The sequence below is a fragment of the Tiliqua scincoides genome, chromosome 3 (assembly GCF_035046505.1).
Source record: "Tiliqua scincoides isolate rTilSci1 chromosome 3, rTilSci1.hap2, whole genome shotgun sequence".
In the NCBI taxonomy this organism is placed as follows: domain Eukaryota; kingdom Metazoa; phylum Chordata; class Lepidosauria; order Squamata; family Scincidae; genus Tiliqua; species Tiliqua scincoides.
In genome coordinates, this window is record NC_089823.1 from 238,650,038 (window position 1) to 238,667,566 (window position 17,529).

At 49.7% G+C, this 17,529-nt stretch overlaps 1 protein-coding gene across 2 annotated transcripts in view; it reads right to left on the reverse strand.

Annotated features, from left to right (window-relative positions):
- TNK2 (tyrosine kinase non receptor 2) overlaps nucleotides 1-16,643 on the reverse strand; it is an 86,148-nt gene extending 69,505 nt beyond the window's left edge. Inside the window, exon 1 of one of the 2 annotated variants that reach the window (XM_066619502.1) lies at nucleotides 16,427-16,643. In XM_066619502.1, the coding sequence (XP_066475599.1) occupies nucleotides 16,427-16,450 (24 nt within the window). In that variant the 5' untranslated portion in view covers nucleotides 16,451-16,643. Of the gene's footprint in view, nucleotides 1-9,451; nucleotides 9,538-16,426 lie in introns of those variants that run through there. The other variant, XM_066619503.1, reaches the window with a different exon arrangement.
- Nucleotides 16,644-17,529: the final 886 nt, after the last annotated feature.

Sequence of the window (17,529 nt, forward strand, 5' to 3'; positions counted from 1 at the left end):
CTGCCATTTCTTGCAAAAGCAGAAACAGGATCCCCAACACACTGCAAAACAACAGGGTTCTGGGGTTCAGAACCAAATATGCTCAGAATTATTTATATATCTTTCCTATCTTCAATCCACTCTAGGCATCTTGCCAATATTTGAGGACCATAATCTAATTAAAACTCAATTACCAGGACAGAAACAAAAGAAACATTATATATGTCCTACAGCAGCTGGTGTAACAGAGCAGCTATGAATCAGAAAGACCCCGGAGGCAAGACAAGATTTGCATCTTGTCTCTGTCATGCCATGAACTCGCTGGGTGGCCTTGAGCAAGCCACTCTCTTCCAGCCTCAGTCTCACATCTGCAGAAAGGGGATAATAAGGATGAGCAACCTGAAAGGGCTGCTGGAACGATGAAAACACTATGTCCATGAAGCACTCTGACCACTCTCGAGTGAGGTCCTGCCACAACCCAAAGGGCATTGCCACTGACAAAGCACAGATATAATAATTTATTATGATGCTTATCTGCAGCATGTCTGTGCAGGCAGCTCTTTACATAGTCACACTGAAAAAAGACGTCTCAGCCTTAAGGAACTTACAACAATAAATAAAGAAGGAGAGAAGGGAGGAAGGAGAGATTCAAAAAGAAGGGATGACAATTAGCAAATACACATAAACATACTGAGTTCAGTTGGTGGTGAGGACAAAGGGATTGAGCCAAAGGCTTCCCTGGTGGGTTTTGAAGAAAGGGAAGCATTAAGGAAAAAGGACATTTCAGGGCATTCAGGGCCAAGAGGGAGAAAGGGAAATGTCACTGTAGGTGACTCCTGTGTCTGAGATGTCACTGGAGCACCAAGGTTGGCAGGAAGGCCCTAATTTATGAAGCGCATAGAAGTCCTCAGTGGGAACCACCCTGGCCTCTAAAACAGGCAGCTGGTGCAAGATGCGAGGGCTCCCCTTGAAAGACATAAGAGAAAGGGAATCACAGGCACACACCAGTTTCCCAGCAATCATTTCATCCAGTCCTACCTAAGCCTGCCCTCTCCCGCCCCCAGTGCCCATGCCATACTGACCCTCTGGACTGGCACTGCCAGGGTGCCCGGCCTGCACACCTGGGGCAGGGCACCAGAGCAGCCAGAAGATGCCGTGATAAGCCCCTCCGTTGCTGCCTCCTCCTCTTCCCCGCTGGCTAGCCGCTGGTAATCCGACTTTTCCCCCATGGTGCTGGGCTAAGGTGAACTGCTGGATCTGGAGGCTGGATCCTGACGTCTAGAGATGAACCCCACCGCAGTCCCAGGACAGATCAAGGACACCGGAGTCTGGTCAGATCTCACCTGGAAGACAGCCCAGGAGACTGCCTGCGCCTGGTCATCTGTCAAGAGTGACTCAGCCCTTCACTCTCTCAGACTCCCCCAGGGTCCTCTCAGCCCAAACCGACTGACAGGAGAATTCTCCTCCTCCTCTTCATCATCACTGCAAGGGCACCCAGCATCCAGCTGGTCCTCCCTTCACCTGCATCTTGTCACCATGGCGAGAGGAGAGGCCTTTCCATGGATGTTGTGATGCTAGCAGCCCGAGTTAATCCTGTGTGACTGAGAGTGGGTGGGAGGGAGCAATGGAGGAGCGTTCCCGTAAAAGAGGCAGGCAGGCAGGCTGGCTGGCTGGCGAGAGAAGCTGTCTCTTTCCAGTGGTCCAAATGCAGGAGCTAGTGGGGGGGATGGGGAGAGATGGAAACTGTCCTTTCACCCGGCAACAGAAGAGGAGGAGAGGAGAGATGACAAGCAGGAGGGACAGTGATCTAGGCAAGGGCTGTTGAAAATCCAGTCCCCAGAGCTGTGCGCTTGCAGTTGGAAAAAGGGTGCTCAGCAATGCCGCTCAGAACAGGAGCATGTGCACAGCATAGAAAATGCAAGGCTCCATTCTCCATCCTGTGCTGCCCTCTGTCCCACCCACCCCCTTTTATGCGTTCGTGCCCATCCCCCAATGCCATTGATCCAATGGACGTGCCACAGAGAGAGGGAGGGGGAACTGCTTCTCACTCTCACGCAACAACCTGGAGTAGTTGCTCTTGGCACCTACACTGAAGCAGGCCAGCTTCCCAGAGCACGGTTAGGAAAGGGGATTCAGCTCCAGCTCCCTACTCTCTGGCTAATTAACATCCATCACACCCAGAACTTTCAACCACATGTAATCCACAAAGTAACCACGAAGAAAGGGCAGTGAAACAGCAGAAGTGTAGCCCGCTGCCATAATGGCGACACTCAACAGGGGCAATCCTTGCCATGGGAGACAAGGTCTGGACACATCAGATTAACCCAGTATGGAAAGCACAGCAGTATTTGTTGTTCAGTATATGATGAACATCAGCAGTGGTGGTGGGCAGATACACAGTGTAGAGTGAACATCTCCTTGGAGTAGCCAAGACTGATGGAAATGAGAGGCAACTGCTAAAACTGAGGCATTAACAGATACTGGATGGAAATAGCTGTCCACTGGTGGAAACAGAACACTGGGCAAGACAGACCTTTGGTAACATCCAGTAAGGCACTTTATGATCTTACCAGTGTCCTACCCTTGCTATTTTTCAAGGTCAATCAGGGCCATCTCTTGCCTGAGAGAGACATTACTCTCATGCAGAAAACAGGCACATAACCCAAAGTTTCTGCCACCATGAGTAGCAAATGCACACATGTCCATTTCACTTCACGTATGCACACCAAACACACTTTAGGAGGCCACCGCCAGTTATTTATGGCTCTCCACCATGGGCATGTAAAATCACGTCAGCATATCACCGCTTGTCCAAACTCAGGTTATGAAAAAATGATGCAAGGACACACTGGGCAGATTCATGTCATGCAGCAGTGTGGAAGCCTCATCCCCAAACCTGTGTACTCCAGGTCATGCTTATCATATGAAAACCAACAGCCTTCTGCTCTTTTGGAGAGGGAGCCTCTGTATTCAGTGGCAGTCTATACCCCACTAATGGGGAGAAACTGCAGGAGAGGACCAGTGCTTCATGCCCTGATGGACATAAAGCAGGGCGACCCATGGGCCACTGGGGAAGGGAACGCTGGACTAGATGCCTTTTGTTCCACATGGCTCATCTTATGATCCACCTCTATACCCCAACCGAAACAAGGAATCCATCATTTTCACCATATCCACTCGTCTTGCTCTTTTCCAACCCTTCTCTTCCATTTAAAAACCCTTGAAAAAGAAGAAGCACAAAATGCCAAAGGCCCAGCACACCCCAGGTCAATGTGCATGGAGCAGGCCCCCAGTTGTGGGGCTACACAGCAGCACAAGTGATGTTGTTCCTTCCTCCCATGGCCGCAACACTCTCAGAGTGTGGGAAAGGATTGTATTCACCCCAATTGGTGCGAACAGATGAACAAAGAAGCTGCTTCATACTAATCCTCTCCAAGGAGAGTGACTGAGTGTGTGTGGCGTGGGGGGGGTGTCCCCTGGGATTCTGCTGAGCCTGCCCCCCCCCTTGTAGGTGTGCAAGCATTTGCCTGCAGAGACAGAGCACCTGAAGAGGGCGACTGAGTCAGGACATCCTTGGATCATCCAGGTCAGTACTGTCCACACTAACAGGCAGCAGCTCTCAGAGGCTTTCAGCTGGGCTCTTTTTCCAGTTCTACCTGAAACTGGGACCTTCTGTATGAAAAAAAATACACGCTTGACCACAGTGGTTCCTGCACCTGAACCTGACCGTGCTACGTTGGAGAAACCCTAGAGAAGGGGCGCCCACTGCTGCAGTTACATTTGCAGTTGTTGATCCCGGGGGAGAAGAGCATGCTGGCCTCACACTTTGCAGGCACCTGCCAGAGGAGGAGGAATGGGCTGTGATGAACCATGAGCCCAAGCAGGGGATGTGGGTAATGCCACGATAAAGCAATTCCTACAGATTTATCTCTCCTGGATCTTTGGTGCTACCTGGCCATGCCAATTAAGCACCAAGAAATTTAAGAGCATGGATGTGAGAAAGCCCTGCCCACACACACCTCTCGCCACGCCAGCACACTAGGAATCCAGGAAGCCTGCCAGGCACTGCCAGGAAGTGACGGAGGCCCAGGAGAGCTGTCAGCTCCAGCCTCCCAAGCCCAGAGGGAATGAGGGTGCGTGAATAAGCACACGAGGACGCCTGTGATGGGCGAGGGCCGCGCATGCATGCACATGTGTCTGTGTATTTCCCTAAAAGGTTCGGCTGAGTGTTTGTGGGAGGGCAGGCTCTCCAAAATCCTATTATTTTGATCCAGGTTTATGGATGTGAACACACACACACAGTTCCACTCTTAGTGTCATTGGAAATTAGCACTCTGCAGTTCAGGATGCATGCGCAAGATTGTGCCCCCTCAACACACAGCAAGCACCCTTCTGTCAGCATCCCTCTGTTCACAGCAAAAAGCCAAAGGTGAAAGAATTTGGGGAGGGCTCTGTCAGGCATAGTGAAGAGGGTGATCTATTCCCCTCTCCCTATCCACATTTTTCCACATGTGGAATGAGTGGGACAAACCTCTACAATCTGGACCTTTGTCCTCTTGTCACCTTCCCTTTAATGTCCTCACATTTGTCTGTTTCCTCTATTCAGATGAGTGATGATAAATTAACTTCTTAATCTTTCTGAAAGGGGCATCCTTATGAGACACATTCAGCCACAGCAAACACTCCATCTCCAATTCGTAAAACCTCTTTTTCAAACCTAAGCTCCTTTTTAAACAGGACCTAAAAGCCCATGAGCTAAGACTACTTAGTGTCACCGTAAGAAACCAGAGCACACATCCTAGCAGACTCCCCAAAATGAGGATGGAACTACATTCTACAGCAACTGTTTTCAACCTTTTTCATCTCATGGCACACTGACAAGGCACCAAAGTCTCAAGGCACACCATCAGGTTTTTGACAATTGGCAAGGCACACCATGCTGCCAGTGTGGGGCTCGCATCTCCTATTGGTCCTAAATGACCTTCCCCCAAATTCTTGCGGCACACTTGTGGATGACTAATGACACACCAATGTGCCACAGCAGAGTGGTTGAAAATGGCTGCTCTACAGAAACAATGAACTTCTGTGAGAGGAGGAGGAAGAAAAGAAAGGTAGATAGGTGAATAACCATCACTAGCTCCTCCACCAGGGGGTTTCCCCTAATCTTGGTTTGTGCCCCTCCAAGGAGAGGTGCCTCTCCCTATCAGGGTCTACAGAACCATCAACAGCCCCATGAGGAGGACGGAAGAGGCCAGCAAGGCATAACACACAGACACCCTTGTCCTATTGTAATGGTTTCCCATTGTGCCATTTTATGGAAGCTGCACTAAGAGCCTCGTTGACTGAAGGGCAAGATATTTAACTGCTTTATCTAAATAAAATAAATAAAACAGAAGCCCTGAGTCCAGTTCCCTCTTCCTGCTCCATAACTTTTAGAACAACTTAACCCAGGTGTGGACATCACAGCACTGGGTCTTTTCCTTTGCTACATTCCACTGACTGCTGCAGGTGGAGAGGTGGGAAGATCATAACGACTCATTAGAGAGCTAGTGTGGGTTTTTAAGGTTAGAGCAGCGGTTCCCAAACTCTCTGGGAGAGTTTGGGCTGCTGCAAGGGCTTGTAGGAGAGGGGCAAAAGCAGCAATCCAATTGATACAATCGAGTCGCTGCTGGGGACAAAAGGGTTCCCTTTTAACTTACCCCTGCCAGTGCTGCCTCTCCAGAGAGCCCACAGACCCCTCAGAATAGCTTTAAAAAGTGATCACAACCCCCTTCTGATTTTGCAATCACAAACTGGAAGTGGGTCGTAATCGCTATTTTCAGCTGTTCTGAAGCTTGGGGAGCCCTATAAAGGGGTCTGTGGGCTCCCTGCACCCTCCGGAGGGACGGTGCTGCCAGGGGTAAGTATTTTAAAAAAACACCATTTTGCCTACTGCAGCTCTGTGATCGTGGCAATCGTGTTGCTGCCCTCACCATTGCCCCTGAATGAGGCAGAAAGGGCTTCTTTGGCTGGGGTGTTGTGACACCCCAGTTTGGGAACTTCTGAGCTAGAGTATTAGACTAGAACAGGGGTGCCCAAACCCTGGCCCTGGGGCCACTTGCGGCCCTCAAAACCTCTCAATGCGGCCCTCAGGGAGCCCCCAGTCTCCAATGAGCCTCTGGCCCTCCGGAGATTTGTTGGAGCCCACACTGGCCCGATGCAACTGCTCTCAGCATGAGGGCAACTGTTTGACCTCTTGCATGAGCTGTGGGATGAGGGCTTCCTCCACTGCTTACTGTTTCACGTCTGTGATGCAGTAGCAGCAGCAAAGGAAAGGCTGGCCTTGCTTTGTGCAAGGCCTTTTATAGGCCTTGAGCTATTTCAAGACCTTCATTCATTCATATACGTTTATCTTTAATATATTCATTTATGTAAACTTATGTAAATTTATTCAAATTTTAAATATAAATTAATTCTTTTTTTTCTCTGGCCCCTGACACAGTGTCAGAGAGATGTTGTGGCCCTCCTGCCAAAAACTTTGGACACCCCTGGACTAGAACAAGAGAGAACCAGATTCAGCTCCTCATGCAGCTGAGATGCTCGTTTGATGGCCCTGGGCCTGCCATTCACTCTCTCTCGATGTCACTCGACCTCACAGATTTGCTGTGAAAATGAACTGCGAGGACAGAGGAATCTGTCCTCCGTTCTTGGGTGGAATGAAAATGGAATAAGCAGCTTAAAAACAGCCACATCTGTACAGGCAACTTCAGCAAGACAAAATTCTCATGCAGAAGGTTCTTCCGTACGGGATCGCATTTTCAACTTTTTTCTCAAGGCGTACCGACCTCTATGCTCTGGGTCTTCACCTCTTTTGATGTCATTTACAGCTTCTGGGAGACACTTCTGGGCTCTGCAGTTCCGTTTCTAGGGCAACTGTCTGCAGGGCCGGCAGAGGAAGAGGGACAGATTACGACAGACAGTTGCCCTAGAAACAGGACTACAGAACCTGTAAAGTTGTTCAGAGATTTCCAACCACTGTGCTCCGACCTCCCACAGCACACCAAACTCCTTTCATGGCACACTGGTTGGAAATTGCTGATACAGGTAGAGGTGTTTGAAAACAGTGTTATCTATTTTACTCATGAGCAAACCCATTGTGTTCAGTAAGACTTAGGGCCCAATCCTATCCAATTTTCCAGTGCTGGTGCAGCCGTGCCAGTGGGACACGCACTGCATCCTGTGGTGGGGAGGCTGCCACAGAGGCCTTGTTAATGTATGGAAACATTTGTTCCCTTGCCTTGGAGCTGCATTGCGGCTGCACCGGCACTGGAAAACTGGACAGGATTAGGCCCTTAAGCTGTAATCCTATCTTACTTGCTGGAAACAAACACCTCTAGATATAGGACACTGCGGCACATCAGCCCAGTGGCATAGCTAGAGGGGGTGCGAAGTCCAAAGTTCTGCAGGGAGCCTCACTGCAGTATGCAAGCAGCCCCTCCCCCCCCTTTGGAACCATTCTGAGTGGCAGGAGCAAAACAGAGGCATTTGCCTCCCTACATTCGCCTCTGTTTTGCTCCCACCGCCCAGAATGGCTCGGAAGGGGAAGGGGAGGGGCTGCCTGCACGCTGCAGTGAGGCTCCCTGCAAAACTTAGCTCTTTGCACCCCCTCTAGCTATGCCACTGCATCAGCCTACAGACAATCACACGAGAGTCATTTTAAAATTTCAGTCCATCCCAGTCTGATCCTTTATTCCCACTCCTCCTCGTCCTGCATTTACCAAGTGATCCCTCCCACTCTTGACTCCAAACCTGCATGCAGGTATTTTGCCACGTACCCTACCAAAACATGTGTGTGCAAAAAAGTACCACAAGTGACAGCCTCCATGTGGGTGCCACACTAATAATTCCAACACGGAAGAGAGCACCTGAATTTTGCCATCGCTGAAGCCCCTCGCTGTACTTCATGAGCAATGCCCAAAGAGCTTTGCAAAATGTCACAGGTTATGGCACCCTGTCACGCTGACCTGAATAGTGTGTGCTGAAATGCTTTCTTTGGGAACCTCCTACGTACAACACTAGCTTGTACCGTGGAAGAGGCTGTGCCTCAGTGCTCCACTTTTCTATGGCTAAAAGCAGCACACGGGCAACTAATCATCTTTTAAGTGTTGCTTCACACATTGCACTTAATGACGTAAGAATTAAGAAAGAATTAAGAAATGCAAAAAGTATTATGTAACAAATGTCACACATGTACCATGTGTATAATGTCACATGTGGTGTACACACACTGTGTACATATGCGGGCTGAGAAAGCCTGCTGTCCACAGAGGCACAGCTGTTCCTATTCCTTGCAAAACTGACATGGAAGTAGCATCACCAATGTGACTGCACAGCGATTCCCTTCACCCAGTCCAGACCATTGTAGGGCATTCAATGGCGGGAGAAGGAAAGAAGATGACTACAAGGGACTTGGTTCGTTCTTACAGCAATCCTGTAAGGCAGATGAGTATTATATTAGCTGCAGGTGGATACTGAGATACAGTATATTGAGGCAGATACTGCAGGTGGGCTGCGATGCAGTCCCCAAGGCCACCTACATCACACTCCCACACATGCTTACTTAGACGGAAGTCTCACCACGGAAGTATGCACAGCACTGCAGCCCTGGTGAATTTCAGCAAGGGACTTTCAGACTCGCACTCTGAGCCACCATATGAAGCCAACGTTCAATGCAAACACATGTTCATCTCATGACAGTATGAATAAAGAGTACCTGTCATTTCCTACCTGTGTTAGTAATTCACTTTATATGAAACAGCCCAATCCTATTCAACTTTCCAGCACCAATGTAGTTGCACTGCAGCCCCCAGATAAGGGAACCAACATCCCCTTAGCTTGAGGAGGTCTCCGTGACGGCCCCACACCTCAGGATGCAGAGCATGCCCCCATTGGCATAGCTACATCAGCACTGGAAAGTTGAACAGGATTGGGCCCTCAGTTCACAGAAATAAGAAAAATTTGACAGATCATTCAAATTTTTTAGCCATGTTTCCAAGGACTAGTATTAAAATCAAAACTGAATTGTTTCCTGCATGAACTCTCATAACAGACATACACCTATGTTACAAATCATTAAAAAAAAAAGGACAACCAGAAACAGCCAATTCCCCAGCAGGGACAAAATGCATCCTCTTTCTTCCACCAGAAAGCTCCCTAAACTGTTCTTAGGAGCCACACTGCCCTCTGCCACAGGACACTGGACTTTGCAAGCCTCTAGCACTTGGCAGTTCACTTCAGGGTCTGCACTGAGTCAGTTTCAGCTTCCAAGGAAATTCAAAAGCAGCTTGGGGCCCACTAAAGGGTGTGAAAACAAAGTTGCATGCCCCAGAGGAGGAGACTGCTTTGAAATCACAGCTCTGATCTGAGCCACACCAGCCATTCTCAGCATCTCACCAAGGGATGGAAGCAGAGCTGGTTCTGCACTGGTACTCACCTCCTGCATCTCTTCTGGAGGGATGTCTCAAGGCCCAGGTGGCTGCTTGCCCGTCACACACATCTGGCCAGAAGTCGGAGTCTCTCTCTCTCTCTCTCTCTCTCTCTCTCTCTCTCTCTGTGCCAGCCTCCCTCTCTCCCAATTGGCCAGGCAGTCACATGACAATGACTTCACCCATCCTGGCATGCAGGGAGGAAGGTGACCATTCACTCATTAGCAACAGCAAGGCAAGCAGTCGGCAGGCAAGTGGGTGGTGTCACAGTTTCAGTGACACGCTCGGTTTACCAGGGAGCCTTGCCGGTTTGGTTGGTTTCCCTGGAAAGGCATGCTCATAGCCTCCGACGTCGGTACAAAAGCAACATCACACACTAACATACACACACACCCCTCACTTCCTGGAAGCTTTTGCAAATGCTGGTGAGTAGCTGAGCGCCTGACTTGTGACTTTGGCATTAATTCACTTCACTCAACAGGAGAGGAAACTGAACGCTTTCCACATGTGCTGCCTCCGATGCATTCTCGGCATCACCTGGCAGGACAAAGTTCCAAACAACACAGTCCTGGAACATGCTGGAATCCCTAGCATGTATGCACTGCTGAAACAGAGACGCCTGCGTTGGCTCGGTCGTGTCGTGAGAATGGATGATGGCCGGATCCCAAAGGATCTCCTCTATGGAGAACTCATGCAAGGAAAGCGCCCTACAGGTAGACCACAGCTGTGATACAAGGACATCTGCAAGAGGGGTCTGAAGGCCTTAGGAGTGGACCTCAACAAGTGGGAAACCCTGGCCTCTGAGCGGCCCGCTTGGAGGCAGGCTGTGCAGCATGGCCTTTCCCAGTTTGAAGAGACACTTGGCTAACAGTCTGAGGCTAAGAAGGAAGGCCCATAGCCAGGGATACAGACCAGGGACAGACTGCACTTGCTCCCAGTGTGGAAGGGATTGTCACTCCCGAATCGGCCTTTTCAGCCACACTAGACGCTGTGCCAGAACCACCTTTCAGAGCGCGATACCAGTCTTTCAAGACTGAAGGTTCCCAACAACAACATCTCCCCCTTAGCCCTTGACAACAGGAAGACCCTCCAACCAGAACAGCAACTCCTAGAGCCAAAGTTGCTTCTGCAGCAGGACCTGTGTGACACCTGACTCTGAAGGCCTTTTGTCAGACCTTATCAAAGGGGAAGGAAGCCTGGAGCTGATAGAGACATAACCCCCTAAGCCAAGTCAGAGACTGGAGAAGAGGAGTTTGGAGCCTTAGAGGAACCTCTCCAGGTAAAGGTGGCACCTTTCTTTCCCCAACATTTGGTGCCTCTAATGACACCAGAAATTTAACAGGCAAAGCTGCCCTCAGGGCTGTAGTTTTGTAGCAGGGTACATTATTTGCATGTAGAAGGTCCCAGATTCAACCCCTGGCAGTATCTCCATGCAAGGGTGGGAAAGATCCCTGTCTGTAAACTGAGGCAGGAGCTGTCACTTGGTGCCCAATGCTAAGCTAGATGGACTGGGACTCGGAGCCTGACTCAGTATGGCAGCTGCCTATGCACATAGCTTCATGCTGGGAAGCACTCCACCTGTGGAACTTCTGCCTTCTGACTCTGCTGTCAGAAATAAAAAGCAATTCAGTTTCCATCTCAATGGCAGGAATCTGGTCTGGAGGCCGACAGGGCTCTGCATCTCACAAGAGAAGCGTGCAACTGATGGGGACAGCTCCCCCCGCCCCCCACACAGGAGTAGAGGGTGGCACATCCCCAGAGTCTGGAGGTGGGGTGAAGAGGCTTCTGGGACAGAGATATCAAGCTGACCTCAGGATGCAAATCAGCTTCCCTGAAGTTACCTCATTGAAACCAATAAAGCTTTGGCAGTTGTCACAGGATGTTGGCTCAAAATCCCCATCACCACAACTGCCTGTCTTTACTCCTTGTATCCTGCATGACTTCAAGCACAGAATTTGGTTTCATGCTGGAAACTGCACAGGCATGATGACAGTGTCTGTTCAGCCACTCAGCACCTCGTCCTCCTTCTCCATCTATCTCTTTCTAAATTAAAAGAAGGGTCCAGACTTTACAGCTGCCAAGACAGCCAGCCAGAAGGCTTTCCAGGAATGGGACTCTGCACCTGTAGCCCCCTGGTTCTGTGATAAGTCAGTCTTTTCTCGGTGTCTGCTTGTAAGCTGAGTACCTTCCCCCTTGCTCAAGATCCTTTCCCTATGACCAGGACAATATCCTATGTTTTCCCCACCCCAACAAGCTAGGTTTTCATCAGATAAATGGAGTGGGGTGGGGTGGGTTGGGGGGGCTGCCTGCTTACTCTAGAGTTGCACAACCCAGGCACACTCTTGGATATCCCCTCCCAGTTTTCATTCACAGCTAGCTGATGGCAGGGGAAGGGAGAGGCTCACATTCATTCATTCATTTATCCATGCTGTTTTCCCATCATTCCAGTTCAAAGAACTCTCCAGGCAGCTGATAAATAAATTAAAAATCATGCAACGCAACAGTAGTAAAAGTTTTAATAAAGTCTCCACCAGCATAACCAACTACGAAAAAAAATGCAGGCTGACCTAAAGTCAGTTCCTGCAGCAACGCTGGCAGCACACCACCTTAAGGTCTGGCACTACTACATGCTACATATTACTACATACTACAATATAAGGCCTGAAAGCACTGGCTTTGGGTAAGAGATCTGGCACAGGTGGAGGGCATCTGCTTTGCATAGAGAAGGCCCCCAGTTCAACCCTCAGCACCTCCTGGTAAAAGGACCTTGGGGCTGGGAAAGACTTTCCTGTCCCTTGGAGAGCTGCTGGCCTTGGGAGCAGAAAGCACTGGGCTCAACAGACCAAGCCATAAGGCTGCATACGGCAGATCCACACACAAGCAGGAAATGCTGATCTAAGCTGTCCTCACCAGCAAACTGGATAGATGCAAAAACCAGATCTCTGCAAGAAAGAGAGCTTCACGGCAGGGCAGCAGCCACCGAGACAGCTCTATTTCCTGTAGATACACCATGAACCCAGCCCCTTGCAAAGCTACCTACTCTGTAGAGTAGGCCCAAAGGCCTAATGTCTGCCCAATTGCTTCCCTGACCCAAAGAGGTCAGCCTCTCCTCCATGCCCCAGCCTGAGTCAGATAGGGCAAAGACCCTGCAGGTATTTTGCCTTCTGTGTTCTCCTAAGCCTGGCTTGATGCTGGAGTTTGAGCTCTGTGGAACTATTGACGAGACCCTCCTCCTGGCAAGGAATGTCAGGTATCCACCCAGCATTTCCTGTCACCAGATCTTCCACCAAGACCTGCATTTGTCACTGCAGAAAAACACAGTCACGGATGGTGGGATGCAGGACTTCGGACACAATGGCCAGGGGGTGGGGGCTTGACAGTGGGCTCTTGTCTATCCATCCCCCAACCACATGTTCATTTAACATGCCTGCACCTCTACACAATGTGTCCAGTCATTTTTTGGGGGGAAAGATATTAAATGCACACAGGCATGGATACAACAGCCTCCCCGTGGTATCAGTAGCTCTAGACAGCCTGAGTTGCTTTTGAACTGTCCATCCTCACTTGACCTGACCTTTGCAGGGAAGAATTGCTGGGGTTCTGACATTCAATCAGCTTCCTGGAGAATGCCTTTGAATTAAAACAAAAGCCAAAAAAGCACAGAAGCTGAGATCCTCAGGGAGCCAGGAGCCCACCTGACACAGCACTTGCGGAACATAAACAGACTTGCGCCTGGCCAGGCCTCAGTTGCTCCTTTTGACGTCTGAAATCGAGCTCCTTACAACATTGAAACTGTGGAGGAGATTTCCAGCAGCAGCAAGAGTTGGTGCTGACAGGCTTGCAAAGCGAAACAGGTCCTTGCAAAAGGGGCAAGAGAGAAGCTGGAACTTTTGTGCAAAGCACAGGCTCACAAGGCCAATTGGTCATCCAGCCCCACCCCTTTACGCCCCACCCCCAGTTCCACATTCCCTTACAGTGCAGGACTGAGGAAGGGAGGCAGCTGGGTCTGCAGGACAGGCTGGCACCCACGGCCATGTCCTCCTTTGGAGCAAGCAGGAAACATAGACACTTCCACCTCATCATCAAGATCATGAGCATTTATGTAGCACTTAAACTGCTACAATGGCCTCCCTTGCAGGCCATTACAATTGCAAAGCTTCCTGCTGTAATGTGTCCTAAATGTTTGGGACAATCAAAAGGATAACTTTGATCACCAGAAATCTCCACCTCAAAATGTGTAAGGCAGTGTTTCTCAAACTGTGGGTCTGGACTCACTTAGGTGGGTCACAAGCCAATTTCAGGTGGTTCCCCATTCATTTCAATATTTTATTTTAATATATGAAGAGCCAGGGTGGTGTAGTGGTTTGGGAGGTGGACTCAGCCCTGGAAGACCCAGGTTCAAATCCCCCCTCAGCCATGAAGCTTCCTGGGTGACCTTGGGCCAGTCACTTTCTCTCAGCCTCACCTACCTCACAGGGTTGTTGTGAGGACAAAAGGAGGGGAGCAGCCGTGTACACCGCCCTGAGCTCTTAAGGGCGGTACAAAAATGTGATACATAAATAATATATTAGATTTGATGCTACCATGGTATGTGACTGCATTTGGGGAAATGTCACAGACCTGTACTTCGAATAAGCTGCTTTGTATATTCTTTTGACAATGATAGTAAATGGGACTTACTCCTGGGTAGGACTGTAGCCTAGGATTGTTAAAATTTTCCTGCTTGGTGATGTCACTTCTGGTCATGACATCACTTCTGGTGGGTCCTGACAGATTTTCTTTCTAAAAAGTGGGTCCCGGTGCTCAATGCGTGAGGGAATATGAGTCCCAAGATCAGGGCAAGAACAAGACCTCCCAGCAGCTGAGGCAGCAGGCTAAACGGTCCCCTCCTTAGTGTGGCGCTGCGCCAGCCTGCGCTCCTTCTGCTCCCTGGACTGGTGAAGGAAGAGGAGAGTGGTGGGTTAGAGACACCAGCCCATCACTCTCCTCCACACTTCTTCTGCTTTTCCAATCCAGGGAGCTGAGGGAGGTGGAGCAGCAGTGGACTTTAGTGGGTAGATGGAGGTAGATGCCCCCTGCCAGTCCAAACCCAGGAAACCGCCTCAGTCAGTCTCATACAGGAGCTGGCTTCGCAGGAGCTATGGACCACATGCCTGCTCTCGTTCACAGCCATACAGCGCCCCCTAGTGTGAAAGTGGAGCAAGCTCAAGCTGGAGGACTGCCTGTCCCCTGCCCCAATTCCTCCACCTTCCTGCTTCTTTGCAGCCTCACAGGCAGGGCAGCATGGGGGGGGGGTAGGAATTGTGCAACTCTGCTGACAGAAAAGCTGGTGTCGTGGCTAAGAGACTAAAGGTGACATCAAAGTAGTACGTGTGAAGCACTTGGAAGGAGAAGATCTCTCTGAATCATTCCCACCCTCCTTCTTTTGACAGTGGCAGCCAGCAGGAGCTGCACAAGCAGGGATCATAAGCAACAGCCCTCTCTCACCTCAAGAACTGGCATTCAGTGGCACACTCCCTCGGAACATTGAGATTCACAGGAGGAAACAGCGAAAGCTTTTGTAGCTCAAAGGCTGGCCAAAACTCTTGGCAGGAGAACACCATGACTGTCTCAGTTGCAGCTTATTTTTCTGCCTCTCGGCCCTTCTGACGCAGCAGAAGGGGGTTGGGGGCCACTTTCCCTGTTGCTGCCAACATCAGCAATACTGTCATAAATAATGATGTCCCTTTAAGACCTCAAAGGGCAGCGAGGGAGGAGGAGAGGAGGACAAAATCTAAATCCAAAATCTAAATCCCTTGAAGAAAGAAAGAAGAGCATCCATGTTGTCATCGTCCCCCCTCCAGCAAGGGAGGACACAAGTGTGGGGAATGTTTACGTCCCAAGCAGAGACATGTGGTGGGTGGGGAGGCAGGTGAGGCAGAGCCTCCTCACCACAGTCCTTCAAAAAGTGCCACCGCCATGTGAGGTGCGCAAGCACTCACAACACTTGCGCCTGCCACTCCATCCACTGCATGTCCCTGACACCAAGGTGCCATGGAACACTGGTTGAAAATCACTGGTCTAGGTCCTCAGTTAAGGACTTGAACGTGAGGAAACATACAATGGGGAGACCTATCACCAAGACACACACACCCATAGACTACATATTACAATGATCCACTCCCTGCTGTGTCCAAAGCTAGAAAGAATACCATTGTCCTGGCAGGAACCTAATCCTGAGGAGGTTTCTCCGAGATATTTTTTTTCATTCAGAATGTATTTCCTATCAGCAGTCATGACAGGAAGTGTCCACAAAGCACTTAAGGCAACAGCTTTCCCATACAGGAAGCACATTATCTGATTACCTACACAGGTAATAGAGCATATTTATGTTCCTATCCAGCAATTATAATAAGAGACATGACCTTACAGGTGTTCACTCCACTCCATTCTACCCTCCCCCATCCACTTTTAAAACCTGCTAACACAAAAACGTAACATTAAATCTGATGTGACTTCATCAGGTTTGATGGTCCTACTCAGAAGGAGTGTGGAGCAGTAAAAGTGCCTCGTTCTCATGGATGTGACCAACCAGCATCTAGATGCAGGTGTGGGGGGGGCCTGTGGTTGAAAACTCCCACATTAATTTTTTCTAGGGCAGCAAACCAGCTTGAAAAGATTTTGGGATTTGGCCTAAAGAAAACCTTTAAAACAGCCAACTCTTGTGAAGATCTGTGGCTATGAGCATCCCTCTGCCGCCCCCTTTAAAAAAGGGGGTCTAAGTACCCTCAAAGAAATGTTTCACTCAAAACACATCCAGACTCTTTGTACTACTGATTTTAAGGCAAACCATCAAGAGGCCTGGAGTCCAACAGAGGCTCACTGGGAGTTGTAGGGAATTCAGTGGGGCTGAGTTTGGAGCAAACATTCGCAGGACTGGAACACAAGGAAGCTGCAGTACCCACTGGAACTCCAACAGCACTTTGACACTCATGTTCTCCTACCTGTGGCTGAGCGAGTTGGGTCATCTCTGGTGCCCAGTGCTGCCTCTCCCCCAAGGGGCTGGGGAGAAAGGAGGGTCCTTTGACTGTACTCCTGCCCTTCTGAGGCGTTGCAAGGGGTCACGGAGGAGTCATCGAAGCACCCGGCTGTTTCAGAGGAATGTGGTATCGCTCAGACAGGGGCCCCCAAGCCCACCACGGCACAATCCACGGAGGTGAGTTATGCAGAACCTGCAAATTATTATTATTATTATTATTATTATTATTATTATTATTATTATTAACAGTATTTATATACCGCTTTTCAACTAAAGTTCGCAAAGCAGTTTACAGAGAAAAATCAAATAACTCAATGGCTCCCTGTCCCAAAAGGGCTCACAATCTAAAAAGATGCAAATGAATACCAGCAGACAGCCACTAGAACAGACAGTGCTGGGGTGAGGTGCGCCAGTTACTCTCCCCCTGCTATAAAAAGGAGCACCCACTTGAAAAAGTGCCTCTTACCCAATTAGCAGGGGTAATTGATGAAGTAGATGAAGAAACCTGGTTTTACTGACACAAGAATGCACAAGTTCCGTCAGCCTAATCACTATTCCTTGGGTGTTTTAGCTCAGTTACAAAGTTAAAAGTCAAAATCTCCATAGGAAAGGTGGACCAAGATGCTCCCTCCCTAGTCCTAGTCCACCACCCGAACCACTATACCACACTAGCTCTCTCTCACTCCTACAAGTGGCTCTCACCCTGTCCCCTGCCAGGGTTCTCTTTGGAAAACACACCAGCTGCCATTCTCCTGTTCTTCTCAAGAGCTGTTCACGCCCCAAACCTCTGCCTTGATTCCCCCAGGAGCGCCCCTTTCCCCAGGGATGAGGACAAACACTGGCTCAGAGGTCAACAGGCAGAAGGCGCCAAGACAAACAGGAAAAGCAGCCGGAGGGACAGGCTCCGGAATGAGACACAAAGGAAACAGCCAGAAGGAGGGGAAGAGAAAGGGGTAACGCACAGGGCAGGGTGGGGAACCACATTCCCAGCCACGTTCCTCCTCCACACACTTCCTGGGGAGAAAAATTCAACGAACTGGATTGGGTAATCCAGTCCAGACAGGCAAA